General features: G+C 32.2%; 2 protein-coding genes across 7 annotated transcripts in view; one reads left to right on the forward strand and one right to left on the reverse strand.

Moving 5' to 3' along the window:
* Nucleotides 1-7708: 7708 nt before the first annotated feature.
* LOC138933081 (uncharacterized protein C1orf131 homolog) lies at nucleotides 7709-12130 on the forward strand. 4 transcript variants are annotated; one of them, XR_011446921.1, is made up of 5 exons: nucleotides 7709-7813; nucleotides 8225-8754; nucleotides 9057-9115; nucleotides 9361-10389; nucleotides 10454-12130. XR_011446921.1 is itself a non-coding variant. In XM_070295550.1 (3 exons), the coding sequence occupies exon 2, from the start codon at nucleotides 8246-8248 to the stop codon at nucleotides 8744-8746; it is 501 nt and encodes a 166-aa protein (XP_070151651.1). In that variant the 5' UTR covers nucleotides 7709-7813; nucleotides 8225-8245; the 3' UTR covers nucleotides 8747-8754; nucleotides 9361-12130. The 4 variants fall into 4 exon arrangements, 1 of the variants encoding a protein (XP_070151651.1); XR_011446920.1 differs by having other exon boundaries at nucleotides 9361-12130; XR_011446922.1 differs by lacking the exon at nucleotides 7709-7813 and adding an exon at nucleotides 7824-7954 and having other exon boundaries at nucleotides 9361-12130.
* The window catches only part of LOC138933079 (b(0,+)-type amino acid transporter 1), a 71435-nt gene continuing 55721 nt past the window's right edge, over nucleotides 9121-24834 (reverse strand). Inside the window, exons 1-5 of one of the 3 annotated variants that reach the window (XM_070295547.1) lie at nucleotides 18671-18807; nucleotides 11022-12130; nucleotides 10520-10733; nucleotides 9998-10372; nucleotides 9121-9518 (exon numbers count right to left, since the gene is read on the reverse strand). In XM_070295547.1, coding sequence (XP_070151648.1) covers nucleotides 9454-9518; nucleotides 9998-10372; nucleotides 10520-10733; nucleotides 11022-12130; nucleotides 18671-18758 — 1851 coding nt within the window. In that variant the 5' untranslated portion in view covers nucleotides 18759-18807 and the 3' untranslated portion in view covers nucleotides 9121-9453. Of the gene's footprint in view, nucleotides 9519-9997; nucleotides 10373-10519; nucleotides 10734-11021; nucleotides 12131-18670; nucleotides 18808-24834 lie in introns of those variants that run through there. The other 2 variants (XM_070295549.1, XM_070295548.1) reach the window with 2 other exon arrangements.

Here is a 24834-nt window from a genome sequence, read left to right on the forward strand (position 1 = left end):
AAGCAGTGGTATCAACGCAGAGTACTAGTGCGATCAGCTGTTTGCTATACGCGATGGGTCTAAGAGAGAGAGAGAGAGAGAGAGAGAGAGAGAGAGAGAGGAGAGAGAGAGAGAGAGAGAGAGAGAGAGAGAATGTGTCATGTGTGTGTGTATACGCGTATACGTTCTCTCTCACCACGTACACCCGCATGTAGCAAACAGTTGATCGCAGCGAGCAGCCCACGTAATCACCAGCATCGGACGGCGAGTTGCGCCGTTACTGCCTGCCTCGCGTAAGCGGCCCGTAATTCGTCAACTATTTTGACTTATAATTTGAAAACTAAGCCTCGGAAAAAATTTTGGCAAAGGAAAAATTATCTTAGAATTGAGTCAAGTATATGACATTGTAAGGACAGAAGGTTGTTTTAAATCACCCTGTATATATATATATATATATATATATATATATATATATATATATATATATATATATATATATATATACAATATATATATATATACGAAGATATGAATATAAAGATATGAATAGATATAAATATATTACGAGAACAATTATATTATCATAGCATTTTTAATAACATCAATATGTACCCAGTAAGCAATTTGATAACAAATTGTTGCCAAATTGGCATCAAATTCGCTCAAAACTTGGTAACAAATCCAGTGCCATCTGTGTCCGCATTAAGCTTGTGTTTTGGTGACAAAGCTTGTTGACATAACCTGACAGCAAATTGACGGCAAAAACCGAGCAAAGCTTGACATGATTTGACGTCAAATTGATGGCAAAAATCAACCAAGATCTGCGCAAGACAATCTGATAGCAGATTGTCAGCAAAAATCGAACAAATTCTGCAGCTTTTGGCCATTCATATAAAAGTATATATTTAAATAGATTTAAAGCCTTAACCCTAAGTAACAAAATGATGATAAGTTTTGGTCATAAAATGACCATTAGATAATTAGACATTATATAAAATCATATATTAATATGTTAAAACATATAGGTAAATTCAAATAACTTAATTTATAAAATTAAAGATCTTTTTGGACAGAAATTGTTTGAATAAGTGAAAATCGAACAATTATCTGTCCGATTTGCAAAAAATCAATTCAATATCTGAATTTCCTGTATAAGAATTGTGTCAAAAATTGAACTGATAGAAATATATATATTATAATATTATTAGCATTTTGTAGGCTTTATATACACTCATGACAAGAATTTGAATACGGGTATAGATAATGAATAACGCGCCGCATAGCGATAAGCGACTGAACTATTTTATAATACTTTGTAATAAGCTGCAGATTTTGTTCGGTTTTTGCTGCCAATTTGCCATCAGATTGCGCACTCTAGATCCTGCTCAGTTTTTGCCGACAATCTGATGTCAGTCATGTCAGCAAGCTTTGCTCGGTTTCTGCCGCCAATTTGCTGTGTAGTTATGTTAGCAAGCTTTGCTTGATTCTTGCCGGCAATCTGCCAGCTTAATCGGTAATAATAACTCTTGTACCAAATTTGTATCCTTTTTGCTGACAATAATTTGTAGCAAGCACTTGGCAATATCTGTTAGAACAGACCTGGCTGACTGGGTAGATATGTAGATATAGGAGAAAGTGAAAGGATATCCGAAGAAGAAAAGTTGGAGGAAGAAGAAATAGTGGAAGCTGTTAAGAAAATGAAGATAGGAAAAGCAGCTGGCATAGATGGAATCCCACTAGAGGCATGGAGATATGGTGGTACGAAGGTAAGAAGATGGTTGGTGAATTTAATTAATCAAATATGAATGGATGGAAAGATACCGAAGGAATGGAGGCAAAGTATAGTATCATTGTATAAGCGTGGCGATAAGGAGACAACGGAAAATTATAGAGGGATTTCACTGCTATGCTCAGCATATAAAATATATGCAGGCATTTTAAGGAATAGACTGGAGGATGTAATGGAAAAGAAAAGAATATTACCAGAAAGTCAAGCGGGATTCAGGAAAGGAAGGTCCACAATGGATAATATCTTCATTTTAAATCATTTGGTACAGAGGGAGAAAGAAAAAGGAAAAAAAAAGGATAAGATTTATGCAGTGTTCGTGGATCTAAAGGCAGCTTTTGACAATATAGACAGAGAGATACTATGGTCAATTATGGAAGAAAAAGGGGTGGACAATAGTCTGATAAGAAGTATAAAGAAAATATATAAAGAAACGGAGGTAGTAGTCAGAACAAAGGATGGACTTTCCTATAGTTTTATAACAAAGAAAGGTGTGAGACAGGGATATGTGCTGAGTCTAGCCCTGTTTAGTTTGTATATAGCAGATATTGATAAGGAATTAGAAAAGTAATATAGGAGGAATTGCTTTAGGTAAGCGTAGAATTTGGACGTTAATATATGCCGACGACATGGTGATAGTAGCGAAAAACAAGGAGGCTCTAGAAAGTATGATGGAAACATTAAAAATATTTATCAAGGAAAGGAAATTGGAACTAAATGTAGAGAAAACGAAAATTGTAGTATTTAATAGCAAAGATAGGAGTAGTAAAAGAAAGGAAAGTTGGAAATGCGGTAATAAGATAATAGAGGAAGTGGAGAATTTTTAATATTTAGGATTCACGTTTAATAGGAAAGGAAACTATGTAGATCATATAAAGGAATTGAGAATGAAAGGAAAAATGGCAGCGAACAAAATTTGGGGATTAGGTAAAAGAATTTGTAAGGATGATTTTAAAAGGAGATGGACATTATTTAGATATTTAGTAAAAAATGTAATGGAATATGCAGTGGAAATTTGGGGTTGGAGTGAAAAAAAAGAACTAAAGAAAATTATGTTGGATTATATTAGATGGATTTTTAGACAAGACAAAGAAATTTTAGTTCCTTTTATTCTAATTAGTCAAATTCCAATTTTTAATCTTTAATTTTCAATAGTCTGATACGGACTTAAGACCATTGCACGTAAAAAAAGGCCGTAAACAAATCGACCAATCACAATTCAAACATTCTTATTACATTTAGAATGCTTGATTGTGATTGGTCAATTTGCTTACAGCCTTACGATTACGACTAAAACTTTTGAAAGTGCAATGACCTTAACGTATTGAAACATGTTTGGTCCTGTCTAAGTCAGCTCTTATATTTAAGACCGTCTTAAGCACAATCTTAAGATGTCCTAAACCAATCACAGAGCCGTATTAGCATCTTCAGACATTACTTAAGACCACAGATTAATAGATAGATAGCCAAAGGCCCGGATGAAGACGAGACCGGCATTTCCATGCAACACACTTTGCCCCTTACCGACCCATTTTGCCCCTGGTTTCAGTCTGGGCTAAACTCCGTTGACTTTACCAAAAGACTTTGCCCCTGGTTCGAGTCCCGGCTAAATTCCTTTGATTTTATCAACAGACTTTGGCCCTGGTGCGAGTCCAGGCTAATTCATCGTGAGACGAATGAAATGTGAGAGAGGCTTGCCTCTTATTGTTTCGCTCACTCCTGAGATAATGATAAGAGTGAACGAAACAATGACAATGTCTCATTCCTATATTGTCTTACTCGCACTCATATATTCGTCTTGCTCACTTTCAATGCTCATCTCGTTCGCTACAAGCTTGTTGCCGACAAGCGGCCGATGAGAAACTATGAAAATTTGTAAAAGAGAGATAAATATATTATTAAACAATAAAAGTATTATTGTTTTTATTATTTTTAAGTGATATATTTACACATGTAAAAGAAATTACACACACATATACAGGGTGTTAGAAAAGTCTGGAAACGGTCAAATATCGAAAACGAAACGGTCAAATATCGAAAACGAAACTTTTCTGAGAAAAATGTTTCTAACCAAAGTTGTAGAACTCTAAGTGGTGTATTATATAATAATATTAGTATGACCTTAAATAGCACCGTGGTCATATAAAAATCACTTTGAATTTTTTAAATGGAACCTCCTATTTTTCACTATATATTCTTATAGCTTATCTCGAAAGCTTTCCAAAACACTATAATAAAGTATTTTTTCATTAAGTACTTTTTGAATTATTTTAATCTGACATATTTTGATATAAAAAATTTAATATCTTTTAAAATATTTAATTTTCGATAATCTTACCGTAATACTTTTATGTACAGAATAAGACAAATCAATTAGTATAAAAAATAATTGTTTTTAAAAAAATTATTTACAATGTATTTTTTTAAACAATTATTTGTTTTTTTTGGCACTAATTAATTTGTCTCATTATTCTGTACATAAAAGTATTACGGTAAGATTATCGAAAACTGAATATTTTACCAAATATTTTATTTTTTATATTAAAATATGTCAGATTAAAATATAAAATAACTCAAAAAGTACTTAATGAAAAAATACTTTATTATAGTGTTTTGAAAAGCTCTCGATGTCAGTTACAAGAATACTAAATAAAAAATGGGGGTTTCCATTTAAGATTTTAAAGTTGACCTTCAAATGATTTTCCAAGGTCAAATCATTGTCACCATCTTATGGCCCCCTTGAAGCCACACAACTTTTGTTTGAAACATTTTTCAATTTAACGCAGTGTTTTTGAGATATTTGAGTGGGTCCTTTAAAATGGGACACCCTATATATAAATATCCACTTTCATTGGAGTGTAATTTTAATCATCTGAGTGATTTAACATTTTCTGCACAAATTTTTTACTAACTTTTTTTACTTTTTTGCAATATTTTCGACATTATCTTCGACAAGGTAAGAAATTCTAATATTTTTGGGGATGTATGGTATAAGAGTTTCTTTTAATATACAACTTTGTAAATCTTTTTTTTTTTTTAATGTGGTCTGCACATAATATCCTGCCTTCTAAAGTAATGCCGGAAACTACTTAATAAAGTAAATTTTCATTATTTGTTTATACATTAATCTACGGTCTACCGAAAAAACGATATGCGTTCCAATAACACTAAAGAGTAAACAAATACTTTTAAAAAAGTTTTTGAAAAAGTTTGGAAAACATTTTTAAAAACATTAAAATAGTAAGTTAAATCACTTTTTATTTATTGAAAAAAGACCTAAATTTTAACATTTATAAAATGTTTTTTAGATGTATATAAATGCGTTATACAAATAATTATTTTTATTTTTAAAAAACTTATTTTACATTTAAAACTCGTTTTTTTTTTTAATAAAAAGATTTATATTAAAAAATATATTTTTAATATATAATTATTTCATACATATAAGATTTTATCACACAGATACGCATGCATTCGCTCATGCGTGTGTGAGAGAGATATAAAATGTTACATATATTAAATCATTAAATATTAAATATTAAAATTACATTTTTTAAACATGAAAAGATCATGAGTTTTAAACGTGAAATAAATCTTTTTAAATATTTTGCACATATTACATATTTTTTATTTTATTACTTAACACGATGTACTTTAAAAATTTTTAATTAAATTTTATTAAAAAAAATTATTTAAGATTTTTAAAACCTAACCATTTCTTTATTTTTCACAAAATTCAACTTATTTATTCATAAAAAAATTTTGATATTTTCAAGAATCTGATTTATATCGTGTTTTATGTTATTTTAAGCGCAAAAATCTTATGAACCCATTAAAATTATTTTTAAACGGATAAAATGTAAAATATAAAAGTTTTTAATGATTTATATGAATTTAAATATCTTATGAAATAAAAACTAAAACTTTTATTTCTTCTTTTACCTTTTTGAAAGTAATTATAACGGACTCATGAGATTTTTACGGTTAAAATGACATCAAATACGATGTAATTCGGATAATTTTTACTTAGATAAGTAAAAAAATTTTTTGATTTGCATCTAATTGAAATTCATCTAATATTGTATTATTTTAATCGCAAAAATCTGTAGTTGAATATTTGGTGTTATTTTAATCGCAAAAATCTTATTAATTAGATCAGTAAAATTACGCTCAAAAAGATAAAATAAAAAATATAAAAATTTTATAAAAGTTTTTATATATTCGATAAGTGCACTCCGAAACGTTTGATGGAGTAATTAGGGCGAAGAATCTTGATCTTCGAAGCGAAAATAGCATCAAGCGGAGCGCACCTATTGTTATATATTTATTTTCTAAAGACTTATTGTAGTATTATTAATTATCTTAATGTTTTAATTATGCTTGTGTAAATTTGTATATAATAGTCTTTAATGTCCATAACATTAATACTTATTATAATACTTAAGATTTCTAAATTATATTAAATAGCCGACACAACTAAAAATAATTATGTATGCATATTAAATTTTTATAAATATATTTGTAATAATATCTTAAAACATCCTACAAATGTCCTGAACCGTCCTGGATATATTCAGGATGATCCTGAGGATGTTTTGTGCTGTCTGGGTAAAGATTGAGAATGTAGTTGCATTGGCCGCTAACCACGGTATGGCGCTGAAACCAGTGAGAAATGCCGGTCTTGCCTTAACACGGGCATTTGGCTATCTGTCTATTAATCTGTGCTTAAGACGGTCTTGAAATAAGAACTGACTATGAATACCGGCCTAAATTCCAAAACGGTGTAAAATTTTCTCTCCGAGGAAAATTTTACTCGGCTAGCCTGGAACCAATCGAAGATGCTCAAAAAAGTTTCGGAACGACCATCGGCACAGACTTCTATATGATATACTAGACTGCGAATTCCTGCTGTGACATGTGCCCAACTTTTATGTACAAAACTTGTACATAGGTTAAACCGCATGCACCAAATAAGTTGATGAAATGTGGCTTTCTGCTAGCATGTCAGGTTAAATTATAAAACATTTGTGGATGAATTGAATTAATGTAAAATAAATTCGATGAAAAATTGATAGAATCTCAATAAATATAACAATATTAAAACGATCTGTTTTTTTAACTATTCATATAATCTCTATTATAAATATAATTTGATGTAAAGATGATGAAAAATGTTTCTGCTGTAATAGAGAAAGCATTTGCTAAAAATAAGTATGTTTATTTCTAAATTCCAGTTACATATATAGGATATATGGAACTTTGTGAAATTATTAGAATTTTTATTTTAAATGTTATTCCAGTAAAACACCAATCAACAGTAACTTCCAAGTCAGCAATGGTAGTGTAATATAACACATGTTGCACATATAACAGTAACATTATTGAGTGAGAAATTATAACATTGATGTATATATACATATTCTATTATAACATTGATATATATATATATGTATATATAATTATAATTCTTTATTATTAATATTATGCATTATATATTTCTTATGTATATATCACAATTCTATATAAAACATTACAATATATATACTTCAATATACTTACTTAAAAAAAGAAATTCCACAATTCTTTCTTTGTACACTTTGACACTCGTTTATTATATATATATTTATATATATTTTTGCAGCATGTTGACCTAGGTTCATCTCCAATATTTTGATGCGCTGCAATTTTATTCGTTTTCTTTTTAATATTAGGTTATATATAATTCTTTTACTTCAAAAAATGCTGCCTTCGTTTAGTTAAAAAAATATATACCTAATCTTTCGATTAATCTTTTATATAAAGAAGCTATTTTTTAATTTTAATATAAATTTTAATGTATTATATGCATACTTACTCTTAAATTTCTCTCTTGCGGCCATATACGTGAATGTAAACACATTCTTCGTAAGCTTATTTGGCGCATGCGCAATACAGCACTTTAGTACATACTTTTTCGGGATACAAATATACGACTAGTGTATAAGAAGCTCGCAGTCTAGTATATTATATAGAAGTCTGTGGCCATCGGAGTAAAATTTTCCTCGGAGAGTACGTTTTGGAACATAACCTAAATAGTCGTCATTTTTAATTATTAATATCTCGCTTCGCGGGGCACAGCGACATTTTTGCTATACTCTTTCGTTTTGTGCAAAAACGCTTCGAATAAACATAATTTTATCAATATTTGAGGTGGATCGTTAAACTGAATAATTACCCTTTTTTTAAATATATTTAGTGTTTTTTTTTAAATACATTTTGTGACTTTTTTAGAAATTACTTTTCTCAGATTGTAACGATTAACGAGTTCTTTTAACCGATTTATTAATGTATTAAGGCCAATATTTTCTCTAATAATATATGTTTTATTAATATAATTTTAATATATATATATATATATATATATATATATATATATATATATATATATATTTCTAATAATATATTCTTTTTTAATTGAAGAAAAGAGGTTGATAGATAAGAATGGACGACTTTGTGCCAACGCGAGTGTCCCAAATCAAGAAGAATGCAACAAGTGATTATGTTTCTGTGAATTATGAAGCTCCAAAGAAAAAATTAAAACCTGCAGATAGTTTACACAATAATGAGGAACAGAAGGATTCCAAAACAAAGCAAACACCTACTGAATTAAAAGAACAACAAGAAAAGGAAATGAAGAGAATGCGTTATGATGTTATTAAATTTGGTATGTCTGGTTTTGAGAAACCAAAAGCAAAAAAAGCAAAAGTCGAGCTTGCCATTAGTTTAGGTGCGATACCTGCTAAGAATAGAAAATTGAATTATAAAATACTAAAAAGGAGTCAAATAATAGAGAAGCAAAGGAAGAAAGAAGAGAAACATACATCTGGATTTACTAGTAGTTTGCTCAGACCTAAGTCCAAGAAAATACACAAAAAAAATAGTGGCATTTTAAGCGTTTATGGAAAGGTACCAAAGGATGCCTTGGCTAAACAGAAGAGCTGAATTCATTGGTAAATATTTGAAATCTCCTCTGAAAATTTATCAAAATTGCTAGAATTGGAAAGAAAGAAACTTGTTCAGACTTAAAAATGAAGTATCTTTGAAAAAAAGATTATAATTGGAAGAATAAAAACTGACTATTTTTGTAATTATTAAAATCCTTTATTAGCTAGCTTTTTAATTAGATACTTTAGTTAAATTAAATTAATTATTCCTAAGAAATATAACTTAGGAAAAAATTAATAATATATATTGAAACTATATTGGAAATTAAAAATGATACATAACAATTTAGATATTATCTTTCTCTTAGGAAAATATGGGAGAAAAATAGAAGGATATACAAAGAAAAAGAGAGGCCGATTTGTAACTGTAAACATTTAAAATATTTTCTGTTGATTCATTGCTGTCTTGTTACAACATCAACTATCTATTGTCTAACAATAACATCTTTTCTGCATTGTATACTATATATGAAGAATAACAAGTAGTAAAATAATATATTTTTATATAATATATATATTTTTTTACGGATCCATTTTTTTTTTTTTTTGTGTCAGCCTTGAGCTTTGTAATATAGGATATATAACGCTCTTGTCTGTATGTATTTAAAATAGGATTATTCAAGTGTACACAGTTCGTGCAATGCCATAATGGAATGATTCGGCATCCTGAAGAACTGTTGATCTGGAGAATTGTACCTCTCGAAATCAGTCGAAGGCAACCGCTGTTGGAGCCACTTCTAGTAACATCTGCAGAAAAGCATTGACACCTTCTGCAATTGGAAAATAAACACGAGTATTCAACAGAAAATTTAAAGGCATATTAAAGTACAATAAAAAATAAAAGATGAATTAAATATCAAACTTTCATTCTTTTTTTAATGAGAATTTCAACCTCTGTAATTTCTTGAAATTTAAGTATCTCTCTTTTTAAAATTTTGATATATATCTTATCCTTTCAAAATTTTAAAGGCTCTAAACTTTAATAATTTTTCATATAGGCTTTTCACACAAGATTCATTTTTTAGTTTTAATGTTAATCTGAGATTTTTAGAAGAATTCTCTAGATTTTGAGTTTAATTTCAAACTTGAAATTTTAATTACTAACAAATATTTCTATTTTTTTCTGGAAGTTTATTTCAGTTCACGATCAGACAATAACTGGTACAGAACGTTCTATATTATGAAATATCTGGGCGTCTGAACTTTGTGATTCGGATTTTATTTTAACAATGTAGTGGCGTATATTTACCCATGAATTTGGGCACATATCCAAATTTTACGAACGGGAGGTAGACGAGCATGCCTGCGCTGATGAATCCGGCCGCGTACAGGTATTCTATCTGCGGCTTATCAATAATCGGCGCCACTATGAGATATGCAGAGATGATGAGCACAAGCACAGGTATCACTAGCGGGCATTTGTACGGTCGCGGATGGTTCGGTCTGGTCCTCCGCATTACCAGCAGAGCGAGCATCGCGCCGCCGTAGAATATCCATGCAGTGAATGAGAAGAAATCAATCAACGAGTCGATATTGCCAGAGAGAACCATCGCGCCTGCGAAATCAATGATTTGGCTTAATGCGTCTAGATACCTTGAAGTCAAAACGGTAGCGACAATTTCACCTTGGAAAAAATATAACGTATGTTATATCAAGTAAAATCTCAAATAATATAAAGGTTATAAAGGATTGAAAAATTAATTAGGATACTCAAACGTCTAAGAAACGATCTGAAAAAGAATTTAGAACAATAATTCGTATTGCGTAATACCTGCTACGAGGGAATGGAAGATGAGGCCTGGAGCAGGAGTGAAGCGTCGCACGTGTACGTAACTCAAGCAATCGAGCAGGTGACCCTCTCGCGACGCAGCAAAGCAGAGCCTGCCCGCAGCGAATAGAGTGCCGTTAGCGGACCCGAATGTGCTAATCGCTACGGAAAGCGGCATCAGCCATGCCATCACTCCCAGTATCCGATTGCCGAATGTCTGCAAAATATAAAAGATCTTAATCCTTCGGAATGATCGGAATATGGCAACGAATTATTCGGAGCGAAGTAACCCATTGATATTCTACAATATCTCAGATTTGACAAGCCAATCGTTATCTCTAGATCATTCTACAACTCAACTTCTAAAGTGATATTGAACAAAAAATTGAAGGACACATGTTCTGTGCTTCTATTACTTTGTTATCGCTTTTCTTAAAGATAATTTTTGTTCCTTATTGTTACGAAAGAATAATATCTTTTTTCATCGACACATCTCAATGCTTACTACTGCCACAGCCTCGCTCTCGATCATTTCCGATGGTGACATGACCGCTAGATAAGATATGTTGATCAATGCGTAACAAAGTGTGACGAGTGGTATGCCGATCATAATGGACCTGGGCAAATTCTTGGAAGGGTTCTTGATCTCTTCGGTCACGTAGTTCAGATTATTCCAGCCGTCGTAAGCCCAGAGGCCGGTATAGAAAGCAGTGGCAAGGCGGCCAAAATTGATAGTGCTGCCGTCAATAGTGTTGAACGCCGTTTGTAGATGCTGTGTGTTACCCTGTATCAATTTGTACGAACCGCCGACAATTACCACGAGTATCGCCATCAGCTTGGCGGCGGTAAAGGCGTTCTGTACGCCAGTGGCCAGATTGACGCTGTAACAGTTGATCAAGAGTATCAAAACAATTGCCAGCAGGGCGACGACCTTGACCACTTGATCGGGTGGTTCGCAATCGACGGTGAACGCTTCGACGGTGTACTGGGCGAATGACAGACAGATAATCGCCATTTGCGACGGCTTAAGCACCAGGGTGGACACCCAAGAGAAGAGGAAAGCAGGCGGTGCGCCAAACGCATCCATGAAGTACGCGTATTCGGCACCGCTGCTCGTATTCATAGTGCCCAGCTCGGCGTAGGCGAGGGCGCCGCACAAACTCAGCAGACCGCATGCGGTCCACACGACGAAACTGATGCCGACGCTGCCGGTACGCAGCAGCAGACCCGACGGCGACACGAAGATACCGGAGCCGATCATTGTACCGACGATTAGAGCCACCCCACTGACGAGTCCCACCCGTCTCTTGAGGTGAACAGCGTTGTTCGCCTCTGCGTCCGTCCCCTCCAGCCCTCCGCTCCCTCCACCCCCGTCTTCGTCATCCCCCATACCCCCAGATTGGCCTTGTTGTTGTTGCTGTTGCTGTTGTTGAGGATGATGACATAACGACGACTTGCCGCTGCCATTGATCGATTTGTTTGACGATGATCGGCAGACCAGTCCGCTGCCAGTGTCACTGACACCGCCCCCCAGCCAACCCCCAGATTGTAATTGTTGCTGTTGCAGCTGCGGCTGACTGCTGTTGCTCGTTTGCGGATCATGTCCCACGATAGCTAGAAAAAAAAATATATCTTTCATAATCAATTGGGTACTCTCTCCGCATTATTTATATACATTGAATGATTGAAAGACTAAATATATATCACTGGGAATTAATAAATCGTTTTTGCTAAACGCATAATAATGTAAAAAAATGATGATGCTAAAATAGCTACAGTATCTGCGCAAAATAAAATCACACTATTGTTTTATTTAAGTACTGTACAATAAAAGATACACATTAAATTATATAATTATTAATCGAGAATTGAGATATCTGCTAGAAATATATATCAATTAGATTTATTGTGCATGATTATCGATTCGATTTTTTACAATTTATTAAAATTAACTATAATTGCCAAGCCTACAATTGTTTATACAGGGTTTATCAAAAGTGTGGAAACCCCGAAATAACTTTTGTAAAAATAAAAATATTGGAAAACAGTAAAATACGTGTTACAATTTTTCAAAAAAACTATTTTTCGGCATGAATGCCCCAGATGCGCAAGGATGGGATGGGGGTTGAAAATTTTAAATGGCACTAGGGTTCAAGTGGAGGCTAATTTAACGCAGAATTTAACTTTGTCGAGCGTTTTTTTATTACACCGATTTCTAAACAAAATTTTGTATTACTACTTTGCGTGATTGTATCTCATTAATTATTGAACCAAATAATTTAAAACTTGCATCACGTGTTGTGTACTGAGTTGTGAATAATCCTCTAATATGGCAGCACAAACGGATCAAACGTTCGGAAATGAGAACCGAGTTTCGAAACTTAATTGTTCGAACAGGGTGTCTCACAACCTTCGTACAATATTTTAATAGCGTATTCTAGAGGCAAAATAAAGTAAAAAATCTTAATAGAAAAATATTGAGGCTATAATAGTTTATGAGTTATAAAAGTGATCAAAGTTTGCCAATAATATTGCGTAGAATTCGCGCTCTCAGGCTCGTAACTACATTTACACACACATTGATCTATCATCCCGGGAAAAAAGGGCCCATATATAATTATATACAGGGTGTCCCATAATTCGCGGATCATCCATCATGTGCAGGTAGAGCGGATGAAATCGAGAAGAAAAGTCCTTTACCATTTTTTTCTATGACACTTAATAAAAGAGTTATTATTGAGTAAAGTTTGGCCAATCAGTGCCGATCTTTAGCCGGGCGCACGTCTGTGAGCCGCGTGCCTAATGTGTGCGCCGCTGCACACTTCACAGCGCGCGGCTCACCGACGTACGCCCGGGTAAAGATTGGCGCTGATTAGCCAACTTTTTTATTAAATGTTATAGAAAAAAATGGTAAAGGACTTTTCTTCTCGGTTTCATCTGTTCTACCTGCACATGACGGGTGATCCACGAATTATGGGTCACCCTGTATAATTATATGAAATATGCTCATATATAAATTTTATATATAATTATGTATAAATATATATAATTGTATAAAATTATATATAAATATATATAATCTCATATACGGTTATATATGACAATATATAACATCATACAGGGTTATATATAACTATATATACATCATATAATGATTATATATAATCATATATAATTATATATAACCATATATATTTATATATGAGCATATTTCATATATACTTATATATGGGCAACTTTTTCTTTTGGGATCTGTTATTGTTAATAGATAAAATAAATAAATTGATTTCCACAAAACTTCTCCGCGCGATCAATACAAAAATAAACTTTGTTTCTTAAATGTGTGAAAATATTAAGTTTATATTTTTAAGTTTAAATATAATAATTAATCAACCATTTAAATTGTTATTTAAGAAAAAAATTAAATATTTTACATACAACATTTATAGTTCGTTAAATATTCGTTAATATCAGCTGACCGCCGTACATGGTATTCATATACATAAGAAACAAAATCAGCTGTGCAGAAAAAATCAATATTATCTAATTTGTAACATCAATAACAGATGACAGATCGGTATATGGTATATGTACGGATCTGAGCGCGCGAGCTCTCCGCAATATCATTGGCAAACTTTGATCTCGCTTATAATTCAAAAATTATTGCAATCTCAAACTTTTTGTATTAGAATTTTTTACTCTATTTTATCTCTAGAATACACTATTAAAGTATTGTACGGAGATTATGAGACACCCTGTATATTCTTATATACATATACTGGGTGGCCCATTTTAATCCATCCAGTCGAATATCTCAAAAACCAAGCCCGAAGGAGAAAAATGTTTCAAACAAAAGTTGTGTGGCTTCAAGGGGGCCATAAGATGGTGACAATGATTTGACCTTGGAAAATCATTTGAAGGTCATGTGAAGGTCAACTTTAAAATCTTAAATGGAAACCCCCATTTTTTATTTAGTATTCTTGTAGCTGACATCGAGAGCTTTCCAAAACACTATAATAAAGTATTTTTTTATTCAGTACTTTTTGAGTTATTTTATATTTTAATCTGACATCTTTTGATATAAAAAATTAAATATCTCATAAAATATTCAGTTTTCGATAATCTTACCGTAATACTTTTACGTACAGAATAATAAGACAAATCAATTAGTGCAAAAAAAACACATAATTGTTTAAAAAAATACATAGTAAATAATATTTTTAAAAACTATTATTTTTTTTGCACTAATTGATTTGTATCATTATTCTGTACATAAAAGTATTACGGTAAGATTATCGAAAACTGAATATTTTATGAGATATTTAATTTTTTATATCAAAAGATGTCATATTAAAATATAAAATAACTCAAAAAGTACTGAATAAAAAAATACTTTATTATAGTGTTTTGGAAAGCTCTCGATGTCAGCTACAAGAATACTAAATAAAAAATGGGGGTTTCCATTTAAGATTTTGAAGTTGACCTTCACATGACCTTCAAATGATTTTCCAACGTCAAATCATTGTCACCAACTTATGGCCCCCTTGAAGTCACACAACTTTTGTTTGAAACATTTTTCTCTTCCGGGTTTGGTTTTTGAGATATTCGACTGGATGGATTAAAATGGGCCATCCAGTATATCTATATACATATATATCTTGTACACACATACGCGCGCATACGCGCGCGCACACACACACACACACAGAATGTCTCAGACCACTAATACAACCCTTTTTAAATGAAAATAAATGACTTTTATCAAAAATCGCACATTTTTTAAGTAAATCGGATATGCTCTATCAAATGGTGACCTTGAGCTTGTCTTTGAATTTGACCTTGAGGGTCAATTGAAAGTCAACATTTTTTAAATGGAAGCCTCTTTTATTGCATATTCTTGTAGCTTATCTCGATAGTTTCTCAAAATACTATAATAAAGTATTTTTTTATTAAGTACTTTTTGAATTATTTTATACTTTAATCTGACATATTTTGATATAAAAAATAAAATATTTCGTAAAATATTTAGTTTTCGATAATCTTACTTTTATGTACAGAAGTAATACTTTTATGTACAGAATAATGAGACAAATTAATTAGCATAAAAAAAAATTGTTTTTAAGAAAAAGTAATTATGTACAATGTATTTTTTAAAACAATTATTTGTCTTTTTTACACTAATTGATTTGTCTCATTATTATATACATAAAAGTATTACGGTAAGATTACCGTTAACGTCAACAATATTTATTTCCATAAGCTTTTTCCCAAATAATATTTTGTGATCGGTCTCTGTTTTCCTATTTTCTCTAACATTATAAGTAAGAAAAATATTGGACGAAGCGCATATTGTGATGTGACTAATGGTATTTTGTTGATACTAACAATCAGTCATATAACGGAATACAATTCAATACAGCAGTGTTTCGCAATTTATTTGGACTACAAAGCTCATTGCAATTCTATTCCAATCATGTCTTTTTAGCGGAGCATTAAAGTTAGATGGGATCAGAATAACTGATTGAATGAATCCTACCTAAGATCATTGGGTGATCATTTGCGGAAACTGCTACTTTCATTCAGTGAAACTCCAGCATTCTGAGGAATATACGATTTGAAAAACACTGCGATAGGATGTTGCAATTGGTGCTTCATAGATGCAATCGATAATGCTGGTTCACAGGCATACATGCGAAAGTTCGACGAACGCGATGAAACAAATCCACGTAGATCACGCTTGAAGAATATCACGCACGAAATTTTGAGAAAGTTGAAAACAAGGGCATTTCCAAGATATTTTTCAGGAAGAAAGGCTGTAAACTATATGATACGTTCAACTGAAACATAGACTGATATTTTCATGGAACAACGATCTGTAGTCCATGTTTCAATTGAACGTATTTATTTAAAGTGTATATACTTAAAGTAGATATATATATATATATATATATATATATACATAATATACATGTGAGAACCATGCTTGTCAATTTATATGTATGTATTGTATATTTGTAATTTAGGAATAAATAAAAAGATATTTAAAAAAATCTTATTATTATTTAAATATAAAAAATAGTGCCTATTAAAAAATCGAATACATTATTAATAAAAAAAAGTATATTTTTGGCAGTATAAGTACAGGTAAAAAGAGGTTGTTAAGAAAATCCTTATCAAAATTGTGTTAAGGAATAATTTATATATGTAAATTCAAAACAAAAAATAAAACAATAGTATTCCTATTAATTAGTTTGTCCATTGTGAACGGTTTATGAATGTATAACATAAAATTTAATTAGTTAGTTTTTACACAATTAACAAATTCATCAATTACCATGTCATCTGTAATCATAATACCTTTATGAATTAATAGCAGTGCTAATCCTACAAAAGCCTAGATTCCAATGAAGTGCTCCAGATATATTTTAAGGTACCTTAGGATCTAAATATATTTTAAGATATCTTAGGATCGAAAAATTTAGTTTTTCGAGAAACACTTCTCAAATTTCGAAAAGTACTGCAACCTTTTGAGACCCTCCTCCTTCCTTAGATAAGCCACTAGTTGAAAAGTTTATATAATCTTAATGAGTTGCGTGCAAATTGTCGCGTTTTATTCGTAAATCATTATATTTTCGCATGTTTAGAGAGAGAGGGGGGAGGGGAAGGAGAGAGAGGGGAGAGAAAGAGTGAGAGAGAGAGAGAGGAGGAGGGAAGGAAAAGAGAAGGATAGAGGGGAAGAGGATGAGAGAGCGAAGTATAGAGAGGGAGAGAAATGAGCAATAGTTGTAATTGTAGAAAGCGCCGCGGAGAAAATCGAACGGACTTGTTACGCTCAGTTTGTGCGGACTCCTAAGTTTAGAGCTGCCCGGCGAGGTGGGTTGAACCACGTGGTCTGCCCTTGTGTATAATTTCGCGTGCGACATGATGGACTCAGAATAATTTCGAATTCCGCCGCTCTTTACATAAACGCAAGAACTACTTTTGATTCTGATCTTTCGGAGACTATCGATTAGCGTGACGTGAATTAACGAGACGAATCATTTTATATATACAAAATCTATTGCAATTATTTGCAGTGCTCAGTTTGATTGAAGAATCTTTCTATTAGGATTATTTCATTACGCACTGAGTGTATATACATCTATAATAAAATAATTTAAAGTTAAATATAAAAAAGTAAAAAAAGTAAAAAAATGTAAAAAAAGTTAAATATATTTATATAAAATTAGATAAAGAATACTATATGAAGAATAATTTTCATTAATTCACCAAGACTTAAGGATGCATGTGTCATATGTCAAAACATTGACAAGAGCGTGAAAATTTCGTGTTTTACTATTTCTTCTAAGTATCTGTGCAAAACTTGAGCACAATTTTCTTTATGGTTGATTCTTATGGAAAATCGCGTATTATAGCATTTATTGATAAATTTGACAAGAAAAGAACATTGCCAGCAAATTAAAAATTTTGATATGTATTAACAAAATTCTATTAAACGTTTATACGAAACTTCATTTAAATCCACTTACTGGTTTAAAAATTATTTATTAAAAATTATAGCAAAATACTTATAGTAATCAAAATCTTCTTGTAAACTATTTATGTTTATTTTTTTTGCAGTTGACTTCAGAGAATATCAGTCTATTCGCAATTAAAAGTTTTTGTTATAAATTAGGAAAAATATTAATTACAATTATTTTTTTTATGGAGACATTAATAAGCATATTATTTTTTGATACTTCATTTTTTTTATAATCCAGATTTATTTCATTTTCCAAATAGTATAAACGTAAAAAATATGTCCTTTTTTTATTTAAGTTTCAAAAGTTTTTTGTTACTATTGTATAGCCAAAACATCCTTAATGTTCTGCGATTATTTTTATTAAATTAACAATCAATATTATGAAGAAATGTACGATATTTTATTTTAAACATAAATTATGTTTTTAAAATTAGGCAAAAATATATGATACACTTGCTTCGACAAATCTTTAGAGAGACAATGGAATATTTTTTGGAATATTTTTGGAATATTTTTGGAATATTGTTGGAATATTTTTTTCACTGATCTGTTAAAATCCTCTTGTTACGATATTATATTTTAATCAATCTTGTATGTTTGATATTAACGTGCTGGCGATAAATTTACCATACCGGGTGTTGTAAACGAGCGAATCGACGGATGCGAATAATCATTCGAGGATGGACGCGCGACAAGAAAACTGACCGGCTCGTGCCGCATCCCTTTCGTAACTGGGGCGATAAACGGAGATTCACGCTGGCCAATTCAGCCGCGATTATACCCACGTGACAAAACGATTATACATCGTTTTATTATTATCGAGACGCCGTGCCGCGACCGTAATAGATCGCGTGGCAGCACGCCAGAAAAACACCGGCTCCTGTTTTTGCCGGGATAAATAACGAGAAATGCGTGCGAAACTCGCCGGTCATATGGCGGCGCGATAAGAATTTCGAAGTGGGAGTGTCTTTTTCCTCAAGGTGACCTCGCTTAGATTCTACCGTTTCACACTATCGATCTCATCAAATATACGCATATTTCGCATTCCTAAATTTTAGTGTGGCTCGCAAAAACCGAATTCTGTTCATTAACGAACAAATTGAATTTGAATGCATATGAACGTATGATATATTCAACTCTTTTTAGAAGAGAATAACAGGATGTCTACTCCCTGAAAAAATGTGGAAAACCTGAACTTCTCAGGGTATTTTTTTTTGTTCCTGGAGAAATCAGAAAATTCTCATGGAATTTTATTGGGACCCAAGGAATTTGAAAAAAATTCTCTCTTTGATAATTTTGCTCTTATACTGTAAGCTGTAAGCAATAGGCAAACCGCCAAAATATATTATAAATATATCTTTGTTTATATATTGTATATTCAAACTCTTAATAAAATATTGAATATGTAATACATTTTTTAAATTTTAATTTTTAATAATTAATTTGTAACAAAAAATAAGTGTTATACAAGTTAAAAATTTTTATCTTAATAAAAGTTATTCAGTTTTTTTCAGTATAATCTAACACTTATAAATCTAGTACTTGAAACTTAAATGCTTTGTGTGTTTCTTTTTATAAGTGAAAAACATTAGAAAACGCGATACAATAAAAAAACTTATTTTAGGAAATTGTATAAAAAAATCTTCAAAATATTTTCTTTTGAATTTTGAACAAAGATAAGGAAGATCAGAGAATTTTCAAGAAATTTTTTTACAAGATTTGAGTAGACACTCTAGAATAACTTCATTGTGGATTTAAGATGCGCAATTAATATTCGCGAAAATAAATTATATGGAAAAATTTATTTTGCCATCAAAATAGGAATGTTCATCAATTGTCGGGACTATTGAGATCACTCCCGAAAATTATAAAATCTTGTCTACTTTCGCAGCACACGCTGCGTGTATATTTCTGAGCGACGGTTTCAGTCCTCACCGGTTTGGTCACGTAGCGACTTGCTCAACTTAATCTGACTTGATTATTTCAAATGACATAGCTGCTGTATTTTGGTCGTATGGTCCAAAAATGTGGAAATTCCATCCGACGCTAATGAAAGACCGCCCTCATGCCAATAAAGTGCCCAAATAATATGCAACAATATGCAACAATTATTTAAGATTTTATGCGCGTGTGTACATATATGTATGTGAACACTCAAAACCGTGCAAATAATTGTGCAATATCGCGAAATATGGATGACCATCGAACGTAAAATGTTCGATTACGTTAAAAGAAGCATCATTTATTCCATATCATTAAAAAGCTTAATATGATAATCATATGGATGATTACATAGAAAATTATACACAGATTGACAACATTGAAAAACAAGTTAATCTTGTACTTAAAATTTTATGCCAAAAAATTTTTTGTTCCGCGCAATTAAATTTTCTACATTACCTGAAGAAATTAAGTATCGAAATAAGATTTTATCTAAACAGATCATTCAAATTTAAATAAGGTTAAGGCTTTTATTACTATTTAAATAAGACTAAGGCTATTATTACTATTTTTTAAAGAAAACTATCGAGCCTGAGAATTGCACACAAAACTATAATAATATATGTTATAAAAAATATGTTATTATAAAAAAATAACAATATAAATTTGTGGTTTTATAATTTCTTGAAAGGTTTAAATCTTCTTTTACACAAGCCGAAATGTCTTTTAAAACATGGGGTATGATAGCATTTATCGATTTTTAGGAATCAGTTTAAAAAACCAATCTAATACAAGAGCGTCTTCTTTATCAGTAAACGAATAAACAAGCATCCTTGAGAAAGGGCGCAGTTAGAAGAGAAGTAACCCAAGCAGAGAGAGAGAGAGAGAGAGAGAGAGAGAGAGAGAGAGAGAGAGAGAGAGAACAGAAAATCATAATAATATCAAAATGACATCATAATGACTATCAAAAGTCATTACGATGTCATTTCGATGTCATCTTGATGCCATCTTTGAATTTTCTGTTCTGCTTGGGAATATACAGACAGATATTTTAAAAGGAGTATTTTTTTCCAAAAGACATAGAAAAGGTAAACTCCTTTTGGTAGCACCTTTCAGATTTAATAATAATAATATCTTATTAAACAAAACAAAAAATAGATCAAGAGACACGGTATAGCGTCTCGCGCCAAGTTATGCACAATCAAAGTTGCACGCAGCGAAGCACCCCGTGTATCTATACGCGAGTTGGTCAATTGAGATTATCAGTTCTCAATAACTGCTGAACGGTTAGATTTTTTATTAGGCTTAAACAGTAGATTAAGTTTGAATTATATAGTAAAAGTGTCCTTATTTTTCCTTTAATTGTTGAACAAAGAAATTACAATGCAAACTTCAAAACACGAAATTTCTTAGAACAACTAAAGAAAAAGGGGTGTAGTTCCGAAAAATACTCACCTCCGATTTTTTGAAACTCAGTATTCTTACGTATTTTGATGCGCTTATTACGAATATCATAGTGAAAATTGGCGACTATTTTATTTTCATGGTGAAAACCATGGAAAACCCATAAAAATTATAGTTTTTTACGCTTATCTCAGTAAATACAGAAAATCATGATAAATATTTTACACAAAAGTTTTAGATCTAACAAAGATAAACATTTTATGTCCTATTCATTTTTACCGTACGAGTGAATTTTCGACAAAAACGATGGACTCTAAATTTTATATCTGTCCTCCCATCTAACAATAAGCATGTACTTTGCAATACATTATACGATTCCACATGGATTTGTAACTTTCCATGCAAAGCGAGGTTATATATTGGGACTTCTACGCAGTACTATCAGCCTTTGTAGTTTCATCTATACCGCAATTGATTTGAAATATATGTTTAACTTTGATTTTCTCGAAAACTATTATTCGTACGGTGAAAATGTATACAACTTAAAATGTTTTTCTCTGAGAGGTCTAAAACTTTTGTCTAAAACATTTATTATGATTTTTCGTATTTACTGAGATAAACGTAAAAAATTATAATTTTTATGGGTTTAAAATCAAGTAGACGCCAATTTTCACTATGATATTCGTAATCAGCGCGTCAAAATACGTAAGAATACTGAGTTTAAAAAAAGTCGGGGGTGAGTACTTTTCGGAACTTTATTCCTTTTCTTTTCAGTTTGACTCAATCTACTTCCACCATTCGTTTGGTCACTTACTTGTTGGACACCCTGTATAATTTAAACTCAATTTACCATTTAAACCTAATACATACATACATATATACAGGATGACCCACGTAAAATGTTACAAGCTAATAACTCTAAAAATTGTCAAATCAAAAAATTGTTTATGAGAAAGTTTTCGAGGGGCCTTTCTAACTAGATAAACGTAAAATTTCCCCCACTTTCTCTAAAGGAGGGAGGGGAGGTTAACTTTAATATTTTTAATGGAACCCCTTATTTTTTATTGTATATTTTTATAGCTTATCTCGAGAGCTTTTCAAAAAACTATAATAAAATATTTTTTTTTATTAAGTACTTTTTGAGTTATTTTATATCTTAATCTGACATATTTTGATATAAAAAATAAAATATCTCGTAAAATATTTAATTTTCGATAATGTTACTGTAATACTTTTACGTACAAAATAATGAAACAAATCAATTAGTGTAAAAAATTATTGTTTTTAAGAAAAACTATATAATTATTTACAATGTATTTTTTTAAACAATTATTTGTTTTTTTCTTTACACTAATTGAGTTGTCTCATCATTCTGTACATAAAAGTATTACGATAACATTATCGAAAACAAAATATTTTTAAGGTATTTTATTTTTTATATCAAAATATGTCAGATATATTAAGATATAAAAAAACTCAAAAAGTACTTAATGAAAAAATACTTTATTATAGTGTTTTGAAAAGCTCTCGAGATAAGCTATAAAAATATATAATAAAAAATTGAGGGTTCCGTTTAAAATTTTAAAGTTACCCCCCGCCCCCTTTATAAGGAGAGTGTAGGCAATTTTATGTTTACGTAGTTGGAAAGGCCGTTCGAAAACATAAAACTTTTTCCTGAACAATTTTTTGATTTGTCAAATATTTTTACAGTTATTAGCTGGTAACACTTTACGTGGGCCACCTTGTATACAGGGTGTATCTGAAATGATGCACTAAACTTTAGGAGTATATTCTAGAGGTCAAAATAAAACTTGGTAACGATACTGTTACTAACCTCGCGGGCCGACCAGCCGCCCGCATTTTCTGAGGCTCGGCGCCTATAGCGCTCCTAAACTTCCACATCCATATCACGGCTCCATTGTGGGGAGTCAACCACGCGTCGACTCGCGTGAGTGGGACGCCAGCCGCCGGTATATAAGGCAGTCCGGCGAGCGTAACGTTACCAGTTCCCGATCCTGAGTCCTCTCATTAACTCCAGATCCGAAACTACCTCTCGTGTTAAACCAGGTTACGGGCTACCCGTAGTTATGCCGGGCTACCCGGTGCATTCTACCCCGCGTTAAACCAGGTCACGGGTTACCCGGTTGCTGAGACGGCGCATCCTGCTAGTTCGTAAGATCGTACCGCGCTCTCCCCGTCGAGTTAAATCGCGTGACCATTTGTCTACTCCGCGACCAGTTAAACCGTAAGACCACTTTGGTTTGCGCGTCCTGATGGACTCTAGTACCGCTTTGTATATACTACGACTTAATTCGTAAGACCGCTTTGTGTATATCGCGATCAGCTAGCCCTAAGACCGTTTGTAATACCGCGACCAGTTATACCGTAAGACCGTTTTACATCCGTACCGCGACACGCTAGACCGTAAGACCGCATTGTATATACCGCGTTTAGACCGGCCACTAAAGGCTTGATAAAGCATTGGCTTGGTACAAGCATTGTTATTGTAAAGTTAATTAACCATATTAGAATTTCCGTCAGTGTGGCGCCCACTCCACCTTTACATACGGCCTTTCTACTACCACAGCGTGCTAGCCCTTCTAAGGATAAGCCGCAGGCAATACGCCCAGTCCTTCTAAGAATAAGACAATCAGTCAGTTGGAACATTAAAGGCCACGCGACACCTCGTAGTATGTAAAAGTTCTGTCTGTCTTAGAATAACGATAATTGCTCCCATGCAAACATCGCGATCGAATACCGCCTCGACATCGCCTGCATAAGCCACGCTCGCTTCCCGAGCCCTACACGCGCCAGTTAAACGCATACCGCCGCTTTCGCGATTTTATGTACGCACCGTTCTCGCATGCTGCACTTTTGTAAATAGAACTTTCTATGTTTAAACCTTTAGCAACCGCTTAAATAAACTAATCGTTCAACCAAATCATATTGAGGAAGAGTGAGTTAGAATTTCCCCCTTGTCCCGAATCCTGGCACCGGCGAGCCTGATCCGCGGCGTATGGGAAAGGTGAACCATTACAACTTTTTTTTTTATAAACATGAGTCCGCAGATGAACCCTCCTCTGAGCTAGAGACCCCTAAAGTTTGGGGAAAAAATTAAAAATTGACTGTATTTCAGAAAAAATAGCAGAAGGTTGAAATTTGATATAGCCTAGTAAATTATGAAGTAAAGTAAGCTACTAAAATGAAAAAAGAAAAACGTATATTATGAAAACATTAATTTGCCAAGCTCGGAGAAGGGTTCATTTGCAGACCCATGTTCATAAGAAAAAACAGTCTTATTTTGACCTCTAGAATACACTCCTAAAGTTTAGTACATCATTTCAGATGCACTCTATATATACAGGGTGTCCCGCAACGTGATGTCCATACTGAAACTGTCTTTTTGTCATTCTAAGTCAAAAAGTCTTAATACACATATGCCCTAAAGTCG

Source organism: Polyergus mexicanus, unplaced genomic scaffold (assembly GCF_030449975.1).
Source record: "Polyergus mexicanus isolate NDT 795.1 unplaced genomic scaffold, iyPolMexi1.0 SCAF_5, whole genome shotgun sequence".
Taxonomy (NCBI): domain Eukaryota; kingdom Metazoa; phylum Arthropoda; class Insecta; order Hymenoptera; family Formicidae; genus Polyergus; species Polyergus mexicanus.

What these genes read in the sequence shown, in the direction of transcription:
- LOC138933081 (XM_070295550.1), top strand. Translation starts at nt 8,246, where the DNA reads ATGGACGACTTTGTGCCAACGCGAGTGTCCCAAATCAAGAAGAATGCA.